Here is a 23935-nt window from a genome sequence, read left to right as displayed (position 1 = left end):
TTAGCACATAAGTTTAAATGACTTAACAGCACAAGGACTATCAATAATTTGACTTAAATATGCATTTGTTTGTTTGTCTTTGTTGTATTAAAAATGCACAGGAAAAAATAGCTTCCATTTTACACCAATCAAAAACTAATTTATTGTTCAAAAAAAGATGATACTGCTGCACATGTCTAGTATTTCAAGTTACAATTAAGCTTTTTTTTTGCTTTTAACCTTGAACCTGTCTGGCTCAATTCTAAAAATCTTATTTCTCTAGTTCATCTGATGCTTACAAGATACTTGCACTAAATAATGGAAATCTCAGATAGATAGATGCAGGAACAGATCTACAGACAAGCAGAAATCTTTCCACCTTAAGACATGGACATAGAATTCAAAAAACATTAGTAAATAAAACTATCTATTAAGCTGGAGAGAAACTAATTGTAGAATATGAAAGGGCTGGGGAGAGGTATCAGGAAATATAATATATAATAGATAAAATATACAATATGTAATGTACAATGTATAAAACACTGAACAAAGAAAATTCTAATCTAATTTTCGCTAACTAAAATCATTGTGTTAATTTTTATTTTTTATTTCAAATCATTGATTAACTTCTGATGACATTTTTAGAACATGATTTAGGACACTTATAAAACCTAATGGCTGCTTTTAGTTACTTTTTATCATATTTAATAATTTTTTTTATTGTGCCTTAGGTGTAATTTACAAGAACATTTAAAAATCATTAAAAAAAAAAGAAGTGGTTATTGTTGGTGTGATTTCATTGCACCATCAATGAATTATAGACCACGAAATAGAACAAATTCACCAATAGCAGTGACTGCAGAAATGGGTGACCTAAAATATCTTAAATGGGTGAACAAAAAAACAACAAAAAAAACCAACTACTCTATATGCCATGTTGTCCTAAGAACAAAATACAAAGCAAAGCTTTTCCCTGTGTCCACTTTTATCCCCTCTTTGATAAATAAATATACATAAGCATCTACTACAATCTTAATTCAGGTACTCAGACTTTTAAAAGACTTAAAAACTCATCAAGCTCCAGACAATATAGTTCCGCTTAATATCACACTCAAAAGAAAGAAACGCTAGCACTAGTTTTTAGCTCTAATGTGTCAACTTAATTATCTGGACCTTGAAGAAGGAAATCTGCACTTTCATTACTTAATAATATCAAAAATACATATAGAGGTTTATATCAGTCAGCACACTGATGTGTACGTCTCAGGGTCCAGTGAGGATGAACAAGAGAAAACACACACACGCAAACACACACACGCAAACACACACACGGCTGCTCCCTCCTCCTCCAGCTGCGTTCTTATCTTAGTGACAGACAGTGCTTCCAGGGCAGAGAGAAGCAGGTCAGAAAAAACTCTTATTATAGACCTAAAACCTTCACACTTCCCTGTTGCAGAGAGAAACCTTTTCTTAACACAACCAAGATGAGCTTAAGACAGACAACACTGAGGTCTACATGTGTGCAAGTGTATGAGCCAGTGTGAAAATTGACAATCTAATGTCACCATACCCAATTAAATGTCCTACTCTACAAGACATAATTTTCCCTGCATCATTGACTAAAGGCCCAACAAGCACAATCAACGTGAGAAAAAATGAATAAATATGTAAATCTCACCAGGCACAAACTATGTGACGCAGCAAGAATCAATGCAAATCCTATTCCTTTCATAGCTTTCTTTATCCCCCAAACAGCCAGACTTTAAAAAAATAATTTACAGTTTATTTATATGGCTATTCAGCACTTATAATACATGCACACATGCATTCTGAAGCTCGGCAAGTTTTATAGTCCCAGGAAATCTCTTAACAGCTCTTCTGCCTAGATTTTTTTAATCAAGTGGTGCAATATTACAGAAACAAGATCGGAAACTCACCTAGCATATCAAAGTACATTGATATTGCAGAACGCACAAGCAGATTTGTGCCTGATGATATTCAAAATTGTTTCCAGTGTTAACAAAATACTGACTACAAAAGGACAGCATATTTTAGGACCCAGGTGTCTAATGAATGCAGTCAGCACAAAGATCTTTTAAAGACGGCTTTAATATTTAGCTTACAGAAACTATTGATCTATAAGATAAAAGATCAAGTAAAGAAAATACAATATTTATAAACTAGATTGCATATAAGACTATTTTTCTTGTCATTTCTTTCTTTGTGAATGCAAAAAATAAATTCAATATTGGGAGTGAAATGATCATAAAAGCGCTGTAGTACTTCTGTTGTCCACCGGAGGGTGACAGTGCACATATTATGTCCAATGACGACACCCTAGTAAATACTAAAAGGAATTGTTAATCAACATGAATTCTAGACAAACCTCTATTTTTTATAAATCTAAGAAACGTATTAGATGCAACATAAAGATACAAACAGCTTTTTAACATGCTTGTACTTCTATTAGAGTAAAAGAAAATCAGTACAAAGAACAAACTCAGAACAGAATGAAGAAAGCACTAATGTAACAGGAACAGGATGTCTCTGAGAGTCTGTAGGCACGGCCAGCAGACTGACACACAAACAATCAGCAGCAAGAGTAAAGAGAACTAATGGCTAATGCTGGGGGTTGAGGCAGAATTTTCGGATATGGTTACTGGATATAATGAGGCGGCTATCTGATATGACTCTCTGCTCCACACATTCCATGAGGCATCTGACAGCAGAGTGCGGGGATACTGGTCTGAGCTGATTGCATACTTACAGTGTTTCCCTAATAGGCACTGCTTCTAGACCAATGCTTCATGCAGACAAAAACAGCTAATAAATGAGGAGAATGCTGAGACTAGATTTTTCACCTAAAATACTACAAGCCTTAAAAGCTCTGCTTTAAAGTTGCACATACTGATCAGTACTAACCTTGTTTCATTCTATAGTGAGCTCTGGAAGTCTAATCAAGATTGATTATGTATTATCTGAGTGAAACCTCCAATCAGAACGAGATTTCTAGTGAAGGACACCACCCGCTCCAGGTGACCTTGAGAATACAAGGAGAATTGTAAGGTGACTTCATTTAGCACTCTTGATTGTGTCTCCATAGGGGATCCAGCATGTAATCAGTGCTAAACATGCATACATCTGCTGCTAGTCAACACCCACAGACCTGCAGAGCCTTCTTCAGCCCCCAGCTTGAGCACACTCGGCACACACCTACCCACACACATTTTTGTATACAATGCACTCTAGAGGACAATATAAATTACGTGTTTTCCCTACTCAGGGCTAAACAGTTTTGATTCCATTATCAGAATCTTGCATTTGTATATACTATGGGTGTATGTATGAATGATGCTAAATACAGCTGGTAGTATAGACCACATAGGTAAATCTATTAGTTTTCTCCTTGTCTTTGCTTAATAAGATCACTCTATACAGTCTGTGTAACCCTTTTCTTTTACTTTAGCATTATTCTCAACAACACTTCACTATCATTCAAGCTCTTTCGTGCGCAACACAGCCAAAGAATTGTATATGACCCTCCTTCTGTTTCCACTGAGGTCTCTAAGGTGGAAGCTTGATAATAACAACACTTCACATTACAATTTCCAGGAAATGGCTCATCTCAACGAATTGCTTATTGGTTTTGTGTGCGTGTGCGTGTGTGCGTGTGTGTGTGCGTGCGTGCGTGCGTGTGTGTATGTGTGTGTAAAACCAAAGCATGGGATAATATGGATTTAATTTATTAGCCTTTTCATGAGTCATTCACTTCTCTTCATTTAAAATCTTGAGAAATCTTACTACAGGTATGTTTACTTACCTCCTTGTGTGTTTTTATAGGCTTTTTAATTCATGGTTTTAATTTGTTCAGTCTTCATTTGGAAATGTCAGCAGTAAAGCTCATTAAAAGCCAATTAACAAATTGCTAATCATAAACAGTGGAAAGTACAACAGCAAAGTCTCTCAGCTCTACCTGAAGGGATTTCAGAAATAAACACACATATGTGCTTATGTGCTGACCTCAGGTCAGTTCTGTGACCTCTCACATTCTGACTAGAGCATGATCAAGGCTACACTTAGATCAAAGCACTGGACGACCAAAATGAGAACAAGACTAAATCAGCAGAAGGCAAAATACAAACTTCAGAAAGGGTGTTCAAGAAGGTAAGAAAAGGTTGCCATATAAAAAAAAAACAAAGCTGACTAAGGAAGTTCCCCCTGCAGTACATACAGCACATTCAGCCCTGTCTTATTTAGCATATTGCATAATCCCAGCAGACACTTTTTATTTGAAATATGAGGACAACTTACAGTTTTTTGCAACTGGACCAAATGCAGGTTTGTAGTTATCTCATCACTCCTCCAGTACTGTAACATATGGAAGAATATTCTGGACAATATTCAAAAGGAATTGCAAATTGTATTTGCAAATTGTAATTGCAATTGCATTTTCCATATGTGGATGCATAAATTGTGACATAATCCAAACGCAAATGCAAATCTTTCATTACCGTTTTCGTTTTTCACTTTTCCAAATGTAAAGTGACTGTCGAATTTCAAGTGGAAAAGCAAAGTCTATTTGCAACTCTATTTCCCGTGTCTTTTGAGTTATGACCATGTCATATTTGAATAGTAATATTAATTACCATGTTTGCTTTTTCACTTTCTTTGTGCTGCATGTGTGGACTGCCAAAACTCAAGAGGAATCGCAATTCCTTTTGCATTTGAATTTCCAAAGCCTTGCACGGTTTTGCATTTGCATTTCCGATGCCTTGCACTGAAAGCTGTCAATCAAGTGTCAGGGGTGGGACTATATTATTGGCCGTAATTGTATTGGGAAGTGATGTCACTTCCCAAAACACAAAGAAACTTGACTTGACAGTCAACGGCCAACAGGGGAAGTGCCAGTAATAGATGATTTGCAGAATGTTTTAAACACTGGAGGTAGACTGTGAAATTGTGGAGGACATTATGATGCTCGTGCAAAAAAGTTAATTAAAGTTCATACTCTATGTAGATGAAGGTTTCAAAATTTATAAGGAATTGACCCTTTGCAAAAACCCGCCCTCCTTAGTTACTGTTTCTATTTCCGACAAGTCATGCCGTCATAACAAGAATGCCTGTCAATCAAGCTCTTTACGGAGGGTCTTTGAGACAGATCGGCCAAAGAAATACATAGAAGGTGTGTTGATATCCTTTTTACATTGCCTCAACACAACGTCAAGCAAGGTGAATAAAGGAATCTCAGGACACACTGAAAGAACACCAAAGGGCTAGTGTCATAACAAGTTGAGAAAGCATTGAATGAGACATAGACTGACAAGCACAGACAACCCAGAGGTGATTTGTTTATAAACAATCCTTTATAGAAATCCTTCTTAGGTAAGGTTACTGCTTGTGTATAATAAGCAATAACTAATAGGCCTTTCTGTTTCAGCCATTTCTAATAAAACCATGCACCTTCGATGGCAAAAGGCATTCTACACATAGTACTTACACTAAGCACCACTCAAAAGTAGAACGAACGAATGAACGAACGAACGAACGAATGAACAAACGAAATGCATAACATAGTATGTGAACAACATATTTTTTATTTTAGCAAAACACACCTAGTTGATGGTTTCTGTAGGTCCAATTTACAAATAACCCATGTAATTTCATTTCATTTTAAATACAAAGGTCTTTTTTGAATGCAGATTTCCAGAAACTATAAACAGGACCATTACAGTACCAGTACACCTGGTGTATCTGTATCATCATTTTCATCATTATTATTAATATCATTCTAGTTCCTACTCTCCAATCAGCCTTTCACATTCATTATTAGCAACAGTTTGTGTTCTATTTATACTGCATATTTATTTGCACACAAGAACACATGGATACAATGGGCTTGCAGCTAAAATATTTGCCTGTGTGGCATTCAGCACTGGTGGATGATTCTGAAAGCTCTACACATGGAGGCCTGAAGTCAGTAAGAGCACTGGAGAAATCTGTAGAGCTGAGCAAACAGAGCCATCCATCACTGTCCTGCACTGCATCACATGGCTCATTATTGTTAGCTTAGCCAAAGGAAACTATTTTCCACAGTCATAGCCCACTGCTGACAGAATTTACAGGAACCGAACAAAGCCAAGTGGAGCATAAAACAGTGCACTTATTACTGCTACAGTTACATCCAAAACACACAAAAGGCCACACCGAGTGCTTTTAAGTACGCAGACAGCAGTAAGGAAGTATTCTCCAATGATAAATAATCACACGTCAGTTCTCATTACATTATGATTGGCCTTTAAATTTTTAAATTTTGTTATGTTGCAGCCTGATACTACAATCATTCATATCATTCGAATGGATTCTGTTTGTTGACTTCTGGAAATTTTCCACTCCAAAATCCTAAAACTCACTATACCCTCTGCCATCTGTCAGTGGATCACCAGCTTCCTGACAGGCAGAAAACAACAGGTGAAACTGGGAGGTATTACCTCCAGTATTCGGACAGTCAGCACTGGCGCTCCTCAGGGATGTGTCTGCTTACCACTGCTATTCTCCCTCTACACTAATGACTGCACATCAAGTGACCCAACTGTTAAACCCCTGAAATTTGCAGACGATACTATGCTCATCGGACTCCTCCAAGATGGCAATGATTTTGCATATTAGCAGGAGGTACCCTACAACACTACTCCCCCTCACAATCCCAACAGCCCTGTGCCATCTGTGGAGACATCCAAGTTTCTGGGCACTACCATTTCCCAAGACCTGAAATGGGAGTCCAACATAATATTCATTCTCAAAAAGGCACAGCAGAGGTACTTTCTATGCCAATTAAGGAGGTATGATCAGCCACAGGAGCTGTTAATGCAGTTCTACACTGCAGTGATTGAATCTGTCCTGTGTACATCAATCACCATCTGGTTTGGAGCAGCAAAAATACAGGACAGGAATAGACTGCAACACACAGTTAAAACAGCAACAACAACAAAAAAAATCGGTGCTCCCCTGCCCACTTTCCAGGACTTGTACCATAAAAGAAACAGAAACAGGGCAGGAAAAATCACACCCTGGACACAACCTCTTTCAGCTCCTCCCTTCTGGTAGGCGCCACAGAACTCTGTTTACCAAAACTGCCAGACACAGGAACAGTTTCTTTACCCAAGAAATCACCCTCATTAACAACTTACCATAATTATACTTGCTGCTTCATATCTATAAGTACTGCATTATCAGAACTGTCAGTCATCACATCATCCATACAGGGAGTGCAGAATTATTAGGCAAGTTGTATTTTTGAGGATTAATTTTATTTGAGGATTTAATTTGAACAACAACCATGTTCTCAATGAACACAAAAAACTCATTAATATCAAAGCTGAATATTTTTGGAAGTAGTTTTTAGTTTTAGCTATTTTAGGGGGATATCTGTGTGTGCAGGTGACTATTACTGTGCATAATTATTAGGCAACTTAACAAAAAACAAATTCATACCCATTTCAATTATTTATTTTTACCAGTGAAACCAATATAACATCTCAACATTCACAAATATACATTTCTGACATTCAAAAACCAAACAAAAACAAATCAGTGACCAATATAGCCACCTTTCTTTGCAAGGACACTCAAAAGCCTGCCATCCATGGATTCTGTCAGTGTTTTGATCTGTTCACCATCAACATTGCGTGCAGCAGCAACCACAGCCTCCCAGACACTGTTCAGAGGTGTACTGTTTTCCCTCCTTGTAAATCGCACATTTGATGATGGACCACAGGTTCTCAATGGGGTTCAGATCAGGTGAACAAGGAGGCCATATCATTAGATTTTCTTCTTTTATACCCTTTCTTGCCAGCCACGCTGTGGAGTACTTGGGCGTGTGTGATGGAGCATTGTCCTGCATGAAAATCATGTTTTCTTGAAGGATGCAGACTTCTTCCTGTACCACTGCTTGAAGAAGGTGTCTTCCAGAAACTGGCAGTAGGACTGGGAGTTCAGCTTGACTCCATCCTCAACCCGAAAAGGCCCCACAAGCTCATCTTTGATGATACCAGCCCAAACCAGTACTCCACCTCCACCTTGCTGGCGTCTGAGTCGGACTGGAGCTCTCTGCCCTTTACCAATCCAGCCACGGGCCCATCCATCTGGCCCATCAAGACTCACTCTCATTTCATCAGTCCATAAAACCTTAGAAAAATCAGTCTTGAGATATTTCTTGGCCCAGTCTTGACGTTTCAGCTTGTGTGTCTTGTTCAGTGGTGGTCGACTTTCTGCCTTTCTTACCTTGGCCATGTCTCTGAGTATTGCACACCTTGTGCTTTTGGGCACTCAGTGATGTTGCAGCTCTGAAATATGGCCAAACTGGTGGCAAGTGGCATCTTGGCAGCTGCACGCTTGACTTTTCTCAGTTCACGGGCAGTTATTTTGCGCCTTGGTTTTTCCACACGCTTCTTGCGACCCTGTCGACTATTTTGAATGAAACGCTTGATTGTTCGATGATCACGCTTCAGAAGCTTGGCTATTTTAAGACTGCTGCATCCCTCTGCAATATATCTCACTATTTTTGACTTTTCTGAGCCTGTCAAGTCCTTCTTTTGACCCATTTTGCCAAAGGAAAGGAAGTTGCCTAATAATTATGCACACCTGATATAGGGTGTTGATGTCATTAGACCACACCCCTTCTCATTACAGAGATGCACATCACCTAATATGCTTAATTGGTAGTAGGCTTTCCAGCCTATACAGCTTGGAGTAAGACAACATGCATAACGAGGATGATGTGGTCAAAATACTCATTTGCCTAATAATTCTGCACTCCCTGTATATGTTACACACACTATTGCTGCTGTATATTATACAAAAGTTATAAAGTAACTCTTTATCATACCCGACGTACAATACTGTTATTTGCACTACAATGCACTCTCACACTTTATGAACATTAATGATTTGTCATATCCTCTGTATCCTTATTTAATACTTGTACTGTCTATATTGTCTCACATTGTCTGTATTGTCTCGTATAGTCTGTTTTGACTTGTCTGTTTTGTCTTGTATAGTCAAAGCTAAATGTGTAGTGTTATTTATGTCTGTACTTTTGAGAGTCAGCTGGAACCAAATTCCTTGTGTGTCAACAAACTTAGCCAATAATCCTGATTCTTTTTTATTTATCTACCCTCAGTACCATAATGTCATAATGACAAAGCAAAAACAGTATAAATGTATAAATGTACACAAGTATACAGACCCTTTGCAACAACACTTTAAAATTAGCTCAGGTTCCCATTTCACTTGATCTTTGCTGAGATGTTTTCACACCTAATTGAAGTTCACCAAATGTTTATTGATTGGACATGATTTGGAGAGGCACAAACTCCACATCACCTCACAGCTGACAATGCATATCAGAGCAAAAAGCCAAGCCATGAGGTCAAATTAACTGTCTGCAGAGCTCAGAGACAAGATTGTTGCAAGGCAAATATCTGGGGAAGGTGCAAGGCTTCTGCTGCAATAACAATTCCCCACAATGGCCTCCATAATTCTCAAATGGAAGGCACAACCTCTTCTCAGTGCAAAACCCAAAAGCCCTCAACAGGCACCTAAAGGAATCTAAAACTGTGTGGAACAAGATAGTTTGGTCTGATGAAAACAAGATTGAACAATTTGGGCTTAATTCTAAATGTTGTGTTTGGAGGAAATCAGGCACAGAACATCACCTGCATAAAACCATTCCAACAGTGAAGCATGATGCTTTTATTAAAAAAAAAATATGCCAGGCTAGAATTCTAGAATCTAGAATTCTGGCTTCACTATAAGGTAATGAATGTAGATTAATCGAAAAAATAATTATTTGAATTATTGCTCAATGATTGATCAGGCTGCAACATAACAAACTGAAAAAGGTGAAGGGGGTCTGAATACTTTCTAAATAAACTGTAAGTCATTTTAAATCATTTAAAAATAATGTTTGAATAATGGTAAAAAGTTATTTGTTTTAATTATGTAACCTTTAATGACATAGAATCTTCTTAGATGATCAAATAACTTCATAAAAATTTGGCATGCAATGATCTATGTGATCTGTGTTAACTGAAATGCAAACTAAAATGTTAAAATGTTTGTCTTCTATCCCAACCTCACCCTGTGCCATGGCCATTTTAGTTGCAATAATTAATTACTAGTTATATGCTTGTTTTGCTTTATAGTGTTTTGTGCTTTTACAAAAGGTCAGACACAAGACTTTTTTTTTTTTTTTGTTATAAAACTGCTAGCTGGCTAACTTATAGTTTCTTCAAATAAAAGCCTCTTGTTTTTGTATCTAGTTGACCCTGTTTGTTGAAGGGTAAACTTTTGTATCTGGCTTAATTCTACTATTATTTGCAAATGATGACATAGAAATTACTATTTTAAGTATCAGAGCTGCAGCAATTCATCTTGTCAGCAAACGTTTCAACATCATTTACCTGTCTGTCTTTTTCAATAACAAACCAAATAATTAACCAAATTAAACAATGGTTATACGCCTACTACATTGTAATATCAAAAACTAAACTAACAGTAATATTTCTGATTACTGAGATCAGTACACCACATACCAAATAATGGAATTTTTTTTTTAATCAGCCAACAAAGAGTTGACCATTGGTACAATCTATAATAAAAAAAAACTCACCCTCCAGCAGGTCACGTGCCAGACCAGGTTCTGCCCCTGTAGACCGAACAAAGTCTGACAGGACCGCGTCCATGTCCAGAGTCATGTGATCATGTGGCTGCGCTGTCCAGCCTGCAGCAGTGGCCTTCGTGGTAGCCAGAGCTTCACACGCTCATCTACAGCAGAGAGATAGAGAGAGAGAGAGAGAGAGAGAGAGAGAGAGAGAGAGACAAGCAGAAAAAATATAGATCTTAGTTGATTAATTAATGCTTTTATCTTTGTGACAAATGTCGCTTTACTATTTTCATGTACTGGAGACTGGTTAATTATAGCACTAAAATCTCTGTTGTGCCTGAAAAATGTTTGGGAAGTGATATCAGAGGTGACAGTGCTCCTCTGATGACCAAAATCATAGCAAGATAGGTAGGAGATACAAAATGTCAAGCACTTCTCCTGCTTATACTCCCACTCACCCCCCACAAACACCCCCCAGCAGTGTGAATGAGTCAGAATGCAAGGCAGCAGGCAGGATGATGTGATGTTCCAGTCTGTGCTCCCAGTTTAGCTGTGGACAGTACTTTCTGATTATCACTCCCTCTACTAACAATCCTTGCTGTGTGTACCACCCTGCAGCAGCCCACTCTGACTGGGACACTCAGTCCGAGCCCTTGTGTTTGTTCTTGCTGAAATGCCACGCTGTTCGGCTCTGATGAGGTCAGAACAACCCAAACCATGCCTTCCTTGGCTAAGAGGCAACACCTACGACTGAGCTGCAATAACAGAGTCCTTTGTGTGTGTGTGTGTGTGTGTGTGTGTGTGTGTGTGTGTGTGTGTGTGTGTGTGTGTGTGTGTGAGCCAACTAGCTACCCCGCCATCACTTATGGAGCGTGACATAAGAATGAGAAGAATGTGAGACACAAACTGCCCAGTGCCCACAGTGATGAAACAGCTCCATTGGCTACAAATACCACACACGCACACACACACACACACACACACACACACACACACACACACACACACACACACACAGACAAACAAAAACACTCAGCTGCCACTCTACCAGGTAAATCTTACGTATAGATAAAATCCATTATATACATACTTTTATTAACTCACTATTGCCCATCCATTGCTTGTTTGCCTCTTACCTGCTCTACAATGGACAACAGCTACTATCTGCATTTTAACCACTGTCCACACACTCTTTAAAATAACTTTTAAAAGCTTCGATTTTATAGTGTATACTTAAATGATTAGGTTCAGAAACATCCACAACAGACTTGCTTTGATCTGTTATGGAGACTTCACTACATTTCACCGTCAAATATCGTACTTTTTCCTCGCTTACATTTCGCAAAATAAGTTGTTCCTTTTTATTTATAAGTGAATAAAAACGTAACTAGTCAAGCATGCAGCAAGCCATCAATCAGAGACCAATCAGGTAGAGCATGCGCTCTGTTTTAGACTCGTTTTGATGGCATGGCGTCTTGCCGGGGGGATGACACAGGGCATTATTTTTTTTTACCGCTTATTTACAAGGTCGCGTCTAATAATTATTATATCATGTCATGGTCAATGAACCTGGTCAGGACTCGAAAATGTGCACCCACCCTCACTCATACACTCAGAAAGGAAAGGTGGGGGTTAAGTGACATCACATTAGTAAGGAGAGCTGAATCCAAAGTACAATTATGGATGACAAAAAAGGTCTAAACTCTCAGGAGCCCAATTCAAAAAAAGGAGGAAAGAAGTAGGGGGAAATTGTGCAAAAGATAAAGGTGTGTATGCAGCTCATCTCATTATAAGAAGGTAGTTATAGGCAAATGCAATCAATGGAGGGTGATATTTGTGGACTGCTCTGAGAATATGTCTTACTCATCCAGTAACGATAGCTGAAGCAGAGAGGAGCTTTTTAAAGCTGAAACAAATCAATGGGGTAGGCATTGGGTCATGGCATAGTTCACTCAGGGCATCATTCAAGCTAGAACCACCATTCCCGGTTGGTGGTATCTATTTAGCACAAACATACAGTTCAGGGTCATTTCAATATCAAGCAGAACATTTTGAGAAGAATAAATGATGGAAAAAACTCCTGAGTCTTACTTGAGACACTACTCATGGCCTTATTTGTGCAATTTTTTTGAAGTCGTTGAAAATAATGTTTTGGGCTCATAATAATTTATTAGATATCAATCAGTGTTTGACTCATTAATATCATTCTATTAATATTAGTGTGCTGAAAGTAACATTAGAATATTTTCACACAAAACTGAGTTGATTATAGCCATAATACATCATAGTACTTGGATACTTAAGTGCAATTGAAGGCAAATACTTTGGTACTTTTACTTAAGTAAAGGTTTAAAAGGAGCACTTTTACTTTTACTGGAGTAATATTTTACCTACTGTATCTCAAGTACATGCTTTGTGTACTTTGTCCACCACGGTAGCCACAATACCAAATTGTTTATGCTTAAATTTTGGCCACTATTGCTTTACACTGGGAAGTAAGAGCACTGGTAGTACATATAAGAAAATATACTAACACACAGAAAGGAGTGCACATTATCTTAATTGCTCATGTCAGGAGGCTTAAACAGCAAGCCTTTTAGATTTGCCAATTTGGCACCTTATTAAGGTTTATACTGACCCTCAGCTTCCAAAACCACACCCACCCCAAAACACACACACAAACACAAAGTAGAAGTGTCACCTGGTCAGCACTATGGATCTCAGAGTTATATTTTTTTACCCAAAGCATCACTGTAGATGACTACTTGTGTGATATCTGTGTGAACTGATGCTGAAGTGATGATGAAACAATCAGTGATGCATGAACAAATCTAGACTCTGCCCTAAGGCAGTGTGCTCACTTCTTTAAAAAAGAAAAGCAATATTTCCTTTTTACAGTCCCCTATGACCTGAATATTACTTAGTTAGGCGTGTGATAATGATGGCAAAGTGCTATGTTATTTTTATTTTTGGTAACAAGATCAACAAAAAGAAATACACTGTCAATAGAAAAATATCATAAACACCTTGTAATGCTAAGCAGTTTGGTATGTAGCATCAGGACAATTTCTCATGTTTTATGAAGAAAAAGACCATATAACTTCATAGACAGAAATACATGTTAATACAAATTTGTAATATAGTATCATGTATTACAGAAAAATAGACTGGAAACCATTGCAGGCCCCACACAAATACCTAGCCAAAAATATTGCTTACTATATCATTTGTTAATGCCATACTTTTAATTTATATACAAAGTATTCAAATTATAAAAAAAAAATAATTTACCAAATTACAAAAGCAAATTTGTGCAATAAATACAATGGAAATGTGTTGATAAAAATATCTTAATTTATTTTAACATTTTCATTACTGTTTTTAAAATATTATTTATCATTAAAAACGTGTGTGCTTTGCCTTCATATTTGATATAACGGCCTAATTTAACATAAAAATTTGTGTTTTTTCCCATTAAAGGCAAATATTAGGTGTCTGCCACCCGTGTTATTGATTCATTCTTCCTTGTACAAACGGACTAATAAAATAACACTTCTGTTTATAGATCAAAATCAGAGAACATTTCAAGTATCAAGTTTCACTCTCCACAAAAAGCAACCTCCTACAAGATAATGTTGTAAGAGGAAAAATAATACATAGCCCTCTTGCTCATGATCATATTTCTTCTCCTTATCCTATACATTATTAATCAGTCTGTGCTGCACTTTAGCAGGAGATTAGCTCACACAGTTACCGCAACTGCTACACCGTTTACATTGTGTTGTATGCGCACTGGCATGTAAGCAAAGGACTTCAGAAAAGCACTCAGGCTATTAGGTAAAGGGCTCCGGCTTCATGCTTAAACTGTTGGTATAAACTCCAGGGTTAATGTTGACATATAACATTTCTGAGGTTGAACAGGATTTATCCCTCACCCTCCTTGTCTATGCTTTGCATCAAGTGATGTCACATATGTCATTCAGTGGAATTATGGTGACATTTTGAACAACAGGTTGGGTAAGCGTTTTTCACTAATAAGCCTCCAAGCCACAAATAAGTAAATAACAATTTTTCTAACAGAATAAAAAACTTGTAATTTATTGTAGTAAAAAATTATAACCAAACCCCCTAGATTCAATCATTAACTATAGCCTATGTCACTAATGAAGTGTTTGAAATGTATGTCTGATTTTTAATATAATAAAACCATATTATTCATTCAGTTTATGAAACACAGCTGAGCTCAGGAAGCAAAAGAGTTCTTAATAGCTTATAAAAATTACAGTGTGTTTTTGCAAAAAACATTTGTTTTCTGAAATTTTTTTATTTTTTCATTTCTTTTTCTTCAGTGGTATAGGGACATTACTAGCAATTAGGGTTGCACAAGCCAGTGCACTCTTAGTGCCAGTCCAAGCCCGGATAAATGGGGATGGTTGTGTTAGGAAGGGCATCCAGCGTGAAAAGTGCCAAATCAAACATGCAGATCACAAACCTGAATTTCATACCGGATCGGTCCAGGCACGGGTTACCAGCGACCTCCACAGGTATTGTTAGCCAGCAGGGCTCTGTTGGAAATTGGGCTACTGTTGGCCCAAGGAGGCAAAGGAGAGGAAGAAGACGTCTATAAAGACAAGAAGGGAAAGGAGAAGTGGAGTAGAGTAGAGGTTAGAGTTTATACTTTAAATGTTGGTACTATGACTGGTAAAGGAAGAGAGGTAGCTGATATGATGTTGTGTGTTTAGGAGACCAAGTGGAAAGGGAGTAAGGCCAGGAACATTGGAGGGGGTTTAAACTGTTCCATCATGGTGTGGATGGAAAGAGAAATAGTGTAGGGGTGATCCTGAAGGAAAAGTACAGTAAGAGTTTAGTGAAGGTGAAGAGAGTTTCTGATGGATGTTGAAAGAGTAATGATAAATCTCATCAGTGCCTATGCTTTGAGTTGTGAAATGGAGAAGAAGGAAAAGTCAGTTAAATGAATGGTAGAGAGTGTACCTAGGAATGAAAGATTGCTGATTGGGGCAGACTTTAGTGGGCATGTTGGTGAAGGGTACAGAGGTGATGAGGAGGTGATGGTTAGATATTGCTAAAAGGATTGAAATGACAGTGGTAAATACTTAGAGAAGAAGGAGGAGCATAGGGTGATGTATAAGAGTGGAGGAAGATGCACAGAGGTGGACTATATTCTATGCAGGAGGTGCAACCTGGAAGAGATTGGAAACTGTAAGGTGTTGGCAGGGGACAGTGTATTCAGATTCAAATAAGAGGTCAGAAAGGGACACGGTGCTGGTGAAAAGGTGCTGGATCATTGGGCAACTACTGCAGAAGTGATAAGCAAGACAGCTAGAAAGGTAATTGGTGTGACATCTGGAAAGAGAAAGAAAAACCAAGAGACATGGTGGTGGAATGAGGAAGTACAGGAGAGCATAAGGAGAAAGAAGTTGGCGAAACAGACTTGGGATCGGCAGAGAGAGGAAAAAAGTAGGCAGGAGTACAAGAAGATGCAGCAGGTGAAGAGAGATGTGGCAAAAGCTAAGGAAAAGGCAAATAAGGAGCTGTATGAGAAGTTGGACACTAAGGAAGGTAAAAAGGATTTGCCTGCCTTGGCCAGGCAGAACGACCGAGCTAGGAAGGAAGTGCTGCAATAAAGGATGCAGATGGAAGTGTGTTGACTAGTGAGGAGAGTGTTGATAAGGTTGGATGTATTTTGAGCAGCTGATGAATGAGGAAAATGAGAGCGAGAGAAGGTTGGATGCATTTCGAGCAGCTGATGAATGAGGAAAATGAGAGCGAGAGAAGGTTGGATGGTGTGGAGATGGTGAAACAGGATGTGGACAGGATAAGTAAGGAGGAAGTGAGAGCTGCTATTAAGAGTTATGAAGAGTGGAAAGCCAGTTGGACCAGATGACATACCAGTAGAAGCATGGAGATGTTTAGGAGAGATGGCAGTGGAGTTTATTTAAGATTGTTTAACAAGATTCTGGATGGTGAGAGGATGACTGAGGAGGAAGAGAAATTGATTTGGTCTCAGACATACTTAAAAAAAAAAATTTCCAAAAAAGCTAGACATCGTGAGGAGAGGTCAGCCAACCCTGAATCTAGCTAGCTTGTCTCAGCCCAGGAAAGGGTTTGTTCACCACCTCCAGACCAGTGAATACGAGCGGTACCACTGGCTTACAGCTTCTGGGAAGCGGTGCAAATTATGAGTCTGCATCTCTGGTGAGTAGGTTGCATTTTATTAAAATTTGTATGTGTTTGTCATGTTATGTTAGAGGTTTGGAGCTTGCTTTGTATAGTATTGATGGTTTCTATAATTGCGACGTGATAGTGGTGGTATTAAGAGATGGATTAAGTCGGGAAAGACCCCACTCAAGGCCCAGGTACCAAATGCATGGCCCACCACTAAATGGAAGCTAGGCTGAAGAAGAGGTGACCATCTGTGGGCAACAGTTTGGTTTCATGCTGAGGAAGAGCACTTTGGACTCAAAATTTGCAATAAGAATGTTGATGGAGAAGTATAGAGAAGGTCAGAAGGAGTTGCATTGTGTGTTTGTGGATTTAGAGAAAGCGTACGACAGGGTAGCGAGAGAGGAGTTGTGGTATTGTATGAGGAAATCAGGTGTGTCAGAGAAGTATGTGAGCATGGTGCAGATCATGTATGAGGACAGTGTGACAGCAGTAAAGTGTGCAGTAGGAATGACAGACTGGTTTAGGGTGGAGGTTGGACTGCTTCAAAGATCGGCTCTGAGCCATTTCCTGTTTGCAGTGGTGATGGACAGGTTGATGGAGGAGGTCAGACAGGAGTCTCTATAGACTTTGATGTTTGTGGATGACATTGTTATTTGTGGTGAGAGTAGGGAGCAGGTTGAGAAGAACCTGTAGAGGTGGAGGTACACACTGGAGAGAAGGGGAATGAAAGTCAGTAGGAGTAAGACAGAGTACATGTGTGTGAATGAGAGGGAGGGCAGTGGAGTGGTGTGGTGTGGTTGCAGGGAGAAGAGGTGGAGAAAGTGGAGGAGTTCGGGTACCTGGGGTCAACAGTGAAAAGTATTAGAGAGTGTGTTAGAAAAGTGAAAAAAAAAGAGTGCAGGCAGGGTGGAGTGGGTGGAGAAGAGTCACAGGAGTGTTTTGTGATGGAAGGCTATCTGCAAGAGTAAAGGGAAAAGTTAATAAAGTTTATAGGACTGTGGTAAGACCTGCTATGTTGTATGGTTTAGAGACAGTAGCATTGACTAAAAGTTGCATTGCATCTTTTAAACATTGCATCAGGGGAGTAAATACTTGCTTTCATAAGTTATCATTTGTACATCCTAATTACAGTGGCGAAAATAAGTATTTGAACACCCTGCTATTTTGCAAGTTCTCCCACTTAGAAATCATGGAGGGGTCTGAAATTGTCATCGTAGGTGCATGTCCACTGTGAGAGACATAATCTAAAAAAAAAAATCCAGAAATCACAATATATTATTTTTTAACTATTTATTTGTATGATACAGCTGCAAATAAGTATTTGAACACCTGAGAAAGTCAATGTTAATATTTGGTACAGTAGCCTTTGTTTGCAATTACAGAGGTCAAACGTTTTCTGTAGTTTTTCACCAGGTTTGCACACACTGCAGGAGGGATTTTGGCCCACTCCTCCACACAGATCTTCTCTAGATCAGTCAGGTTTCTGGCCTGTCGCTGAGAAACACGGAGTTTGAGCTCCCTCCAAAGATTATCAATTGGGTTTAGGTCTGGAGACTGGCTAGGCCACCCCAGAACCTTGATATGCTTCTTACAGAGCCACTCCTTGGTTATCCTGGCTGTGTGCTTCGGGTCATTGTCATGTTGGAAGACCCAGCCTCGACCCATCTTCAATGCTCAAACAAAGGGAAGGAGGTTGTTCGCCAAAATCTCACAATACATGGCCCTGGTCATCCTCTCCTTAATACAGTGCAGTCGCCCTGTCCCATGTGCAGAAAAACACCCCAAAGCATGATGCTACCACCCCCATGCTTCACAGTAGGGATGGTGTTCTTGGGATGGTACTCACCATTCTTCTTCCTCCAAACATGTTTAGTGGAATTATGACCCAAAAGTTCTATTTTGGTCTCATCTGACCACATGACTTTCTCCCATGACTCCTCTGGATTATCCAAATGGTCATTGGCAAACTTAAGACGTGCCTGGACATGTGCTGGTTTAAGCAGGGGAACCTTCTGTGCCATGCATGATTTCAAACCATGACGTCTTAGTGTATTACCAACAGTAACCTTGGAAACGGTGGTCCCAGCTCTTTTCAGGTCATTGACCAGCTCCTCCCGTGTAGTTCTGGGCTGATTTCCCACTTTCCTTAGGATCATTGAGACCCCACGAGGTGAGATCTTGCATGGAGCCCCAGTCCGAGGGAGATTAACAGTCATGTTTAGCTTCTTCCATTTTCTAATGATTGCTCCAACAGTGGACCTTTTTTCACCAAGCTGCGTGGCAATTTCCCCGTAGCCCTTTCCAGCCTTGTGGAGGTGTACAATTTTGTCTCTAGTGTCTTTGGACAGCTCTTTGGTCTTGGCCATGTTAGTAGTTGGATTCTTACTGATTGTATGGGGTGGACAGGTGTCTTTATGCAGCTAACAACCTCAAACAGGTGCATCTAATTTAGGAAAATAAATGTAGTGGAGGTGGACATTTTAAAGGCAGACTAACAGGTCTTTGAGGGTAAGAATTCTAGCTGATAGACAGGTGTTCAAATACTTATTTGCAGCTGTATCATACAAATAAATAGTTTAAAAATCATATATTGTGATTTCTGGGTTTCTTTTCTGGGTTCTGGGACATGCACCTACGATGACAATTTCAGACCCCTCCATGATTTCTAAGTGGGAGAACTTGCAAAATAGCAGGGTGTTCAAATACTTATTTTCTCACTGTAAGTCTAATTCAGGTCAAGGTACTGAATAACTTTTTTTACATTCAACTCTATGTAAGCATGTGAACATGTACAGTGGTGTAAAATTTCTTGATTTCGTATTTTTTGCATGTTTGTCACACTTTAATGTTTCAGATCATCAAACTAATTGAAATATTAGTAAAAGATAACACAAGTGAACACAACATGCAGTTTTTAAATAAAGTTTTTTTATTATTGAAGGAAATAAAATTAAAAACTATATGGCTTTATAACCATTTCCAGACTGATAGATCTCAATTACTTTTTTCTTATTTCTTATTTCTGAATTTCTTTGGATCTCAGCATGATGTCGAGCTTTTGAGGATCTTTTGGTCTACTTAACTTTGTCAGGCAGGTCCTATTTAAGAGATTTCTTGATTGTGAACAGGTGTGGCAGTAATCAGGCCTTGAGAAATTGTGGCTTGAGTAAGTGAACTCAGGTGTGATAAATCACAGTTTTAACAGGGGGGCAAACACTTTTTCACACTGGGCCAAGTAGTTTTGGATTTTGTTTTCCCTCAATAATAAACACCTTCATTTTAAAAACTGCATGTTGTGTTCACTTGTGTTATCTTTTACTAATATTTAAATGAGTTTGATGATCTAAAACATTAAAGTGTGACAAACATGCTAAAAAAATAAGAAATCAACACTTTTTCACACCACTGTATAATTCCCACACACATTGCGATGTGTACTTCTCTTCATACTGTCATACCACTATACAAATAACTTTGCATCTGATGATAAGGGATGCAGTCTTACATTCTATGTTTGTTTTTTAGTGGATCGTCTTCAGCTGCCACCTCACAGCCATGGTTATATCCAGATGCTGTACCTCACACACAATTACACCCATTCATACATACACTCACACACACACACACACACCACATACACTCACACATCACACACACTCACACACACTCTGCTTTTTAGTCCATGTCTTTCACAAGAGATCTTTCAGGTCACCGGCAAACCTACAGAGAGAGAGAGAGAGAGAGAGAGAGAGAGAGAGAGAGAGAGAGAGAGAGAGAGAGAGAATTTCATCTTACTTGAAAAGTAAACCTAAGGGGATTTAATTGCACATCATATATGTGAAGCCTGTTTCTATATCCATCATAGTAATGCAGTTCATAATTCCAGAACAATGATGCCCATTATGCATGCGTGACCTAATATCCCACTGACCTGTTGTAAACAGAATGAGGGTGCAGAGCTGAAATATATCCATATAAAGACAGTAGCTCCATAAACCCCAGACCATCTGCAGCCAGATTCCTCTTACAGTAAGCCTTATGCTGGTGCTCCAAAAAAAAAGCCTCTTGCACTATTGTTTACTGTAGAATTATTGCTAAAGTTAAATATTACCCTTTCAGGGTCACTAATATCTCCACTGATGTAAGCCTGTATTTAGCTCTGGGAGATGACAGACATAAGCATGCAAGTTGAGTAATGAAACAAAGACAGGTCAATGGCTAATACTGTTATTGTTGTTTTCTATGCTAACTTTAATCTTATATTTCAAAGCTTCATTAAACATATAGAATAGTCAGTGCTGGACCTTACAAGAAAAGCTTTGGCTTTACTTAGTAAACAAAATTCTTACTAGAAATAGAAAGAATAACATTGATTTTAAATGAACTCGTGTACAGATAATGAAATATGCGAATGGACCAGTGACCATTTTTTGTTGTTTAGGCACAATGCATCAAGCAATTACACTGTTTTATTTGTTTTCTGTTTGGCTGTTGGGTGTTTCTGCATGACTGTTCATACACAAGAGTGCTAGAAACCAGTCTCTATTTAATTTCATAATATTTAATTATTCAGAAATCTGAAATTTGCCACAAGACCAAAATGGATAAAAACCAGAAAAGTATCTTAACTGGAGTATCAATGGTACCAGCAACATGGCATACAACACCCTCTGCTGTCACTGTTTTCTATGCTATCTTGTGACTGCTTTTAAAAAACAGAATCTCTATTGTACTCCCCAGGTTGGTAGCTTGCTACCTAGGTAAAATTTGCCTACCTGCCACTTCTGGCTTACCAAACAAATCAAGTTTGCCTTCTGAAATGGAAACTATTAAAAAAAAATCTGAAGGTTATAGAAATAAAAACAAATCGTGAAAAAAAAAAAGAAATTAACTTCAACATTAGATGAAAAAGAAATATCAGTTAGTGAGCCTCGCTAATAAATAACAGATAGATTATGAGAGACAATATAGACAGTGTCATAACTACACCAACTAGGCATACCATTATGTCATTATAACATTATGACCAGTGAGTGAATAACACTTATTATCTCTTCATTATGGCACCTGTTAGTGGGTGGGATATACTAGGTATTTCCCACCGACTATTTTGATGTGTAAGTAGAAGGAAAAATGGGCAAGCTTAAGGATTTGAGCCTAATTTTACAAGGGCCAAATTGTGATGGCTAGACGACTGGGTCAGAGCATCTCCAGAAATGTAGCTCTTGTGGGGTGTTCAAAAGTGGTTCATGAAAGGAACGGTGGTGAACTGGCGACAGGGTCATGGGCGGCCAAAATTCAGTGATGCACGTGGAGGGCAAAGGCTGGCCCGTGTGGTCCGATCCAACAGACGAGCTACTGTTGTTCAAATTGCTAAAGAAGTTTATGCTGTTAATGCTCAACGAATCAGGACTGTTTTGGCAGCCAAAAGGGGGACCAACACAATATTAGGCAGGTGACCATAATGTTTTGCCTGGTCAGTACATGTGATGATCAAAATATTCCTAAAACATTGAACATTGAACACACTGAACTAGCAAGACAGTTCAGCTTCAACACATGCCATGTGTTTTAGTCTAGAAGTTTTGCAGTTCCAGTGTAGGAGCCCATAACCCTGGCAAATTGTTTAAGAAAAGCTCTATCTACTATAGACAGGCCTGTTCAGGATGGCCTTTCACAGCTGGTGCACAGTTCCAATGTTTAATCACACAACGATCCATCTTGTATCTCCTCTAACATTTTACAATCATGTATTCCTTTAGCAGTAAAATAAATTGTTCAGATTTATTGATTACCTGATCCTGTCATTGAAAATATTCTTATTACTTAAATGCATGCAATTGTATTCCAGCTACATATTTAACTCATTGAGTTTAGTACTCCTGATAGAATATTAGGTCCGATTTGACAATATTTATAGACCCACTTTTTTTAAATTAAATGACAATCAATTACTTAGACCAATTGGTTGAGTGCTGTGGTTTCTCCTGCTGTAACAAAAATCACAGACATCCTAATTATACTTCACAGACCCCACTTCGAGCACCACTATCTCCTATCCAATTCCGAACAATGAAAAAAAAATTCCACGCCAAGACAGCTTTGAAATATATAGATTAATGATTTAAGTGCGCACATTTGTGTTTTAAAATAATTTTTAAGCTTGCTTGCTCATGTGAGCTACCACTAAAGATTGCACAGATTCACAATTTTTATATAATAAGTTCCTCAAAATGTGTGTTACTGTATGTTAACCATCCTGGAGTATGCATCTTTTTAGGCATCAAATATGACAAACCCAGGTTCAAACTTAAAATCCACTTCTTTCCCAGCTACCACTCTTTTATATACCGTCTTTACAAAATATGCATATTATATTATATTATATTATATTAGTCTGTCCATGTTGTTGATGTCAACTATTACTGTTAAAACAATAAGCATTATAATAAACATTACATACACGTAGCTACAGAGAAAACATTAAAAAAGACTAGATTTTACTTTATTTCCCATGTTATAGTTACCTGAACAGTTTTCGACATAGACAGAAAGATATGAGTGATTTTAGCCGACAGTAGGTTGTACAAACAGTGGAAGAGATAAGCTGCAAAAACCTCACTGTAATTGCGTGCACTGCCCACTGTCAATTTCCACAGGATGTGAAACAGCTTCACCAACACACAAACGTAAAAGAAATTTAAAGTCAGCAGTGTTCTCTCAGGCAGTGATTCACACATATTTACACATTTTCTTACTGATGACCAACATTTTTATAGCTAAAATGAAACGATTAACAAGTCAGACATCTGGCACTGGTGGAAATATGTCACATGGAAAATATGAGCTATCTAAGAGGCAATTTGCTCACAGTTAACTATGTGAATAAGAATATTGTAGGGATTTTGTGTATTAGGGCCATTAAATAATTATTCTTAAAATTAAAAAGACAAAGCCTAGATATGTAACAGCAAGGTGTCAATAGCTGTTCACACACACACACACACACTCACACACACACACACACACACACACACACACACATACATACACACACACACACATACACACACCCAGGTTAAGTAGTTTCTCCTGACCTAACTTTAG

General features: G+C 38.4%; 1 protein-coding gene across 4 annotated transcripts in view; it reads right to left on the bottom strand.

The window, feature by feature from the left end:
• Positions 1-23935, bottom strand: part of otud7a (OTU deubiquitinase 7A) — a 66198-nt gene that overhangs the window by 18349 nt on the left and 23914 nt on the right. Inside the window, exons 2-4 of one of the 4 annotated variants that reach the window (XM_046859608.1) lie at positions 20334-20548; positions 15135-15263; positions 10649-10803 (exon numbers count right to left, since the gene is read on the bottom strand). In XM_046859608.1, coding sequence (XP_046715564.1) covers positions 10649-10733 — 85 coding nt within the window. In that variant the 5' untranslated portion in view covers positions 10734-10803; positions 15135-15263; positions 20334-20548. Of the gene's footprint in view, positions 1-10648; positions 10804-11100; positions 11225-15134; positions 15264-20333; positions 20549-23935 lie in introns of those variants that run through there. The other 3 variants (XM_046859610.1, XM_046859612.1, XM_046859611.1) reach the window with 3 other exon arrangements.

The sequence above is a fragment of the Silurus meridionalis genome, chromosome 10 (genome assembly GCF_014805685.1).
Source record: "Silurus meridionalis isolate SWU-2019-XX chromosome 10, ASM1480568v1, whole genome shotgun sequence".
Lineage (NCBI taxonomy): Eukaryota > Metazoa > Chordata > Actinopteri > Siluriformes > Siluridae > Silurus > Silurus meridionalis.
The sequence above is the reverse complement of the archived record's forward strand: the minus strand, read 5'-3'. Positions and strand labels throughout refer to the sequence as shown.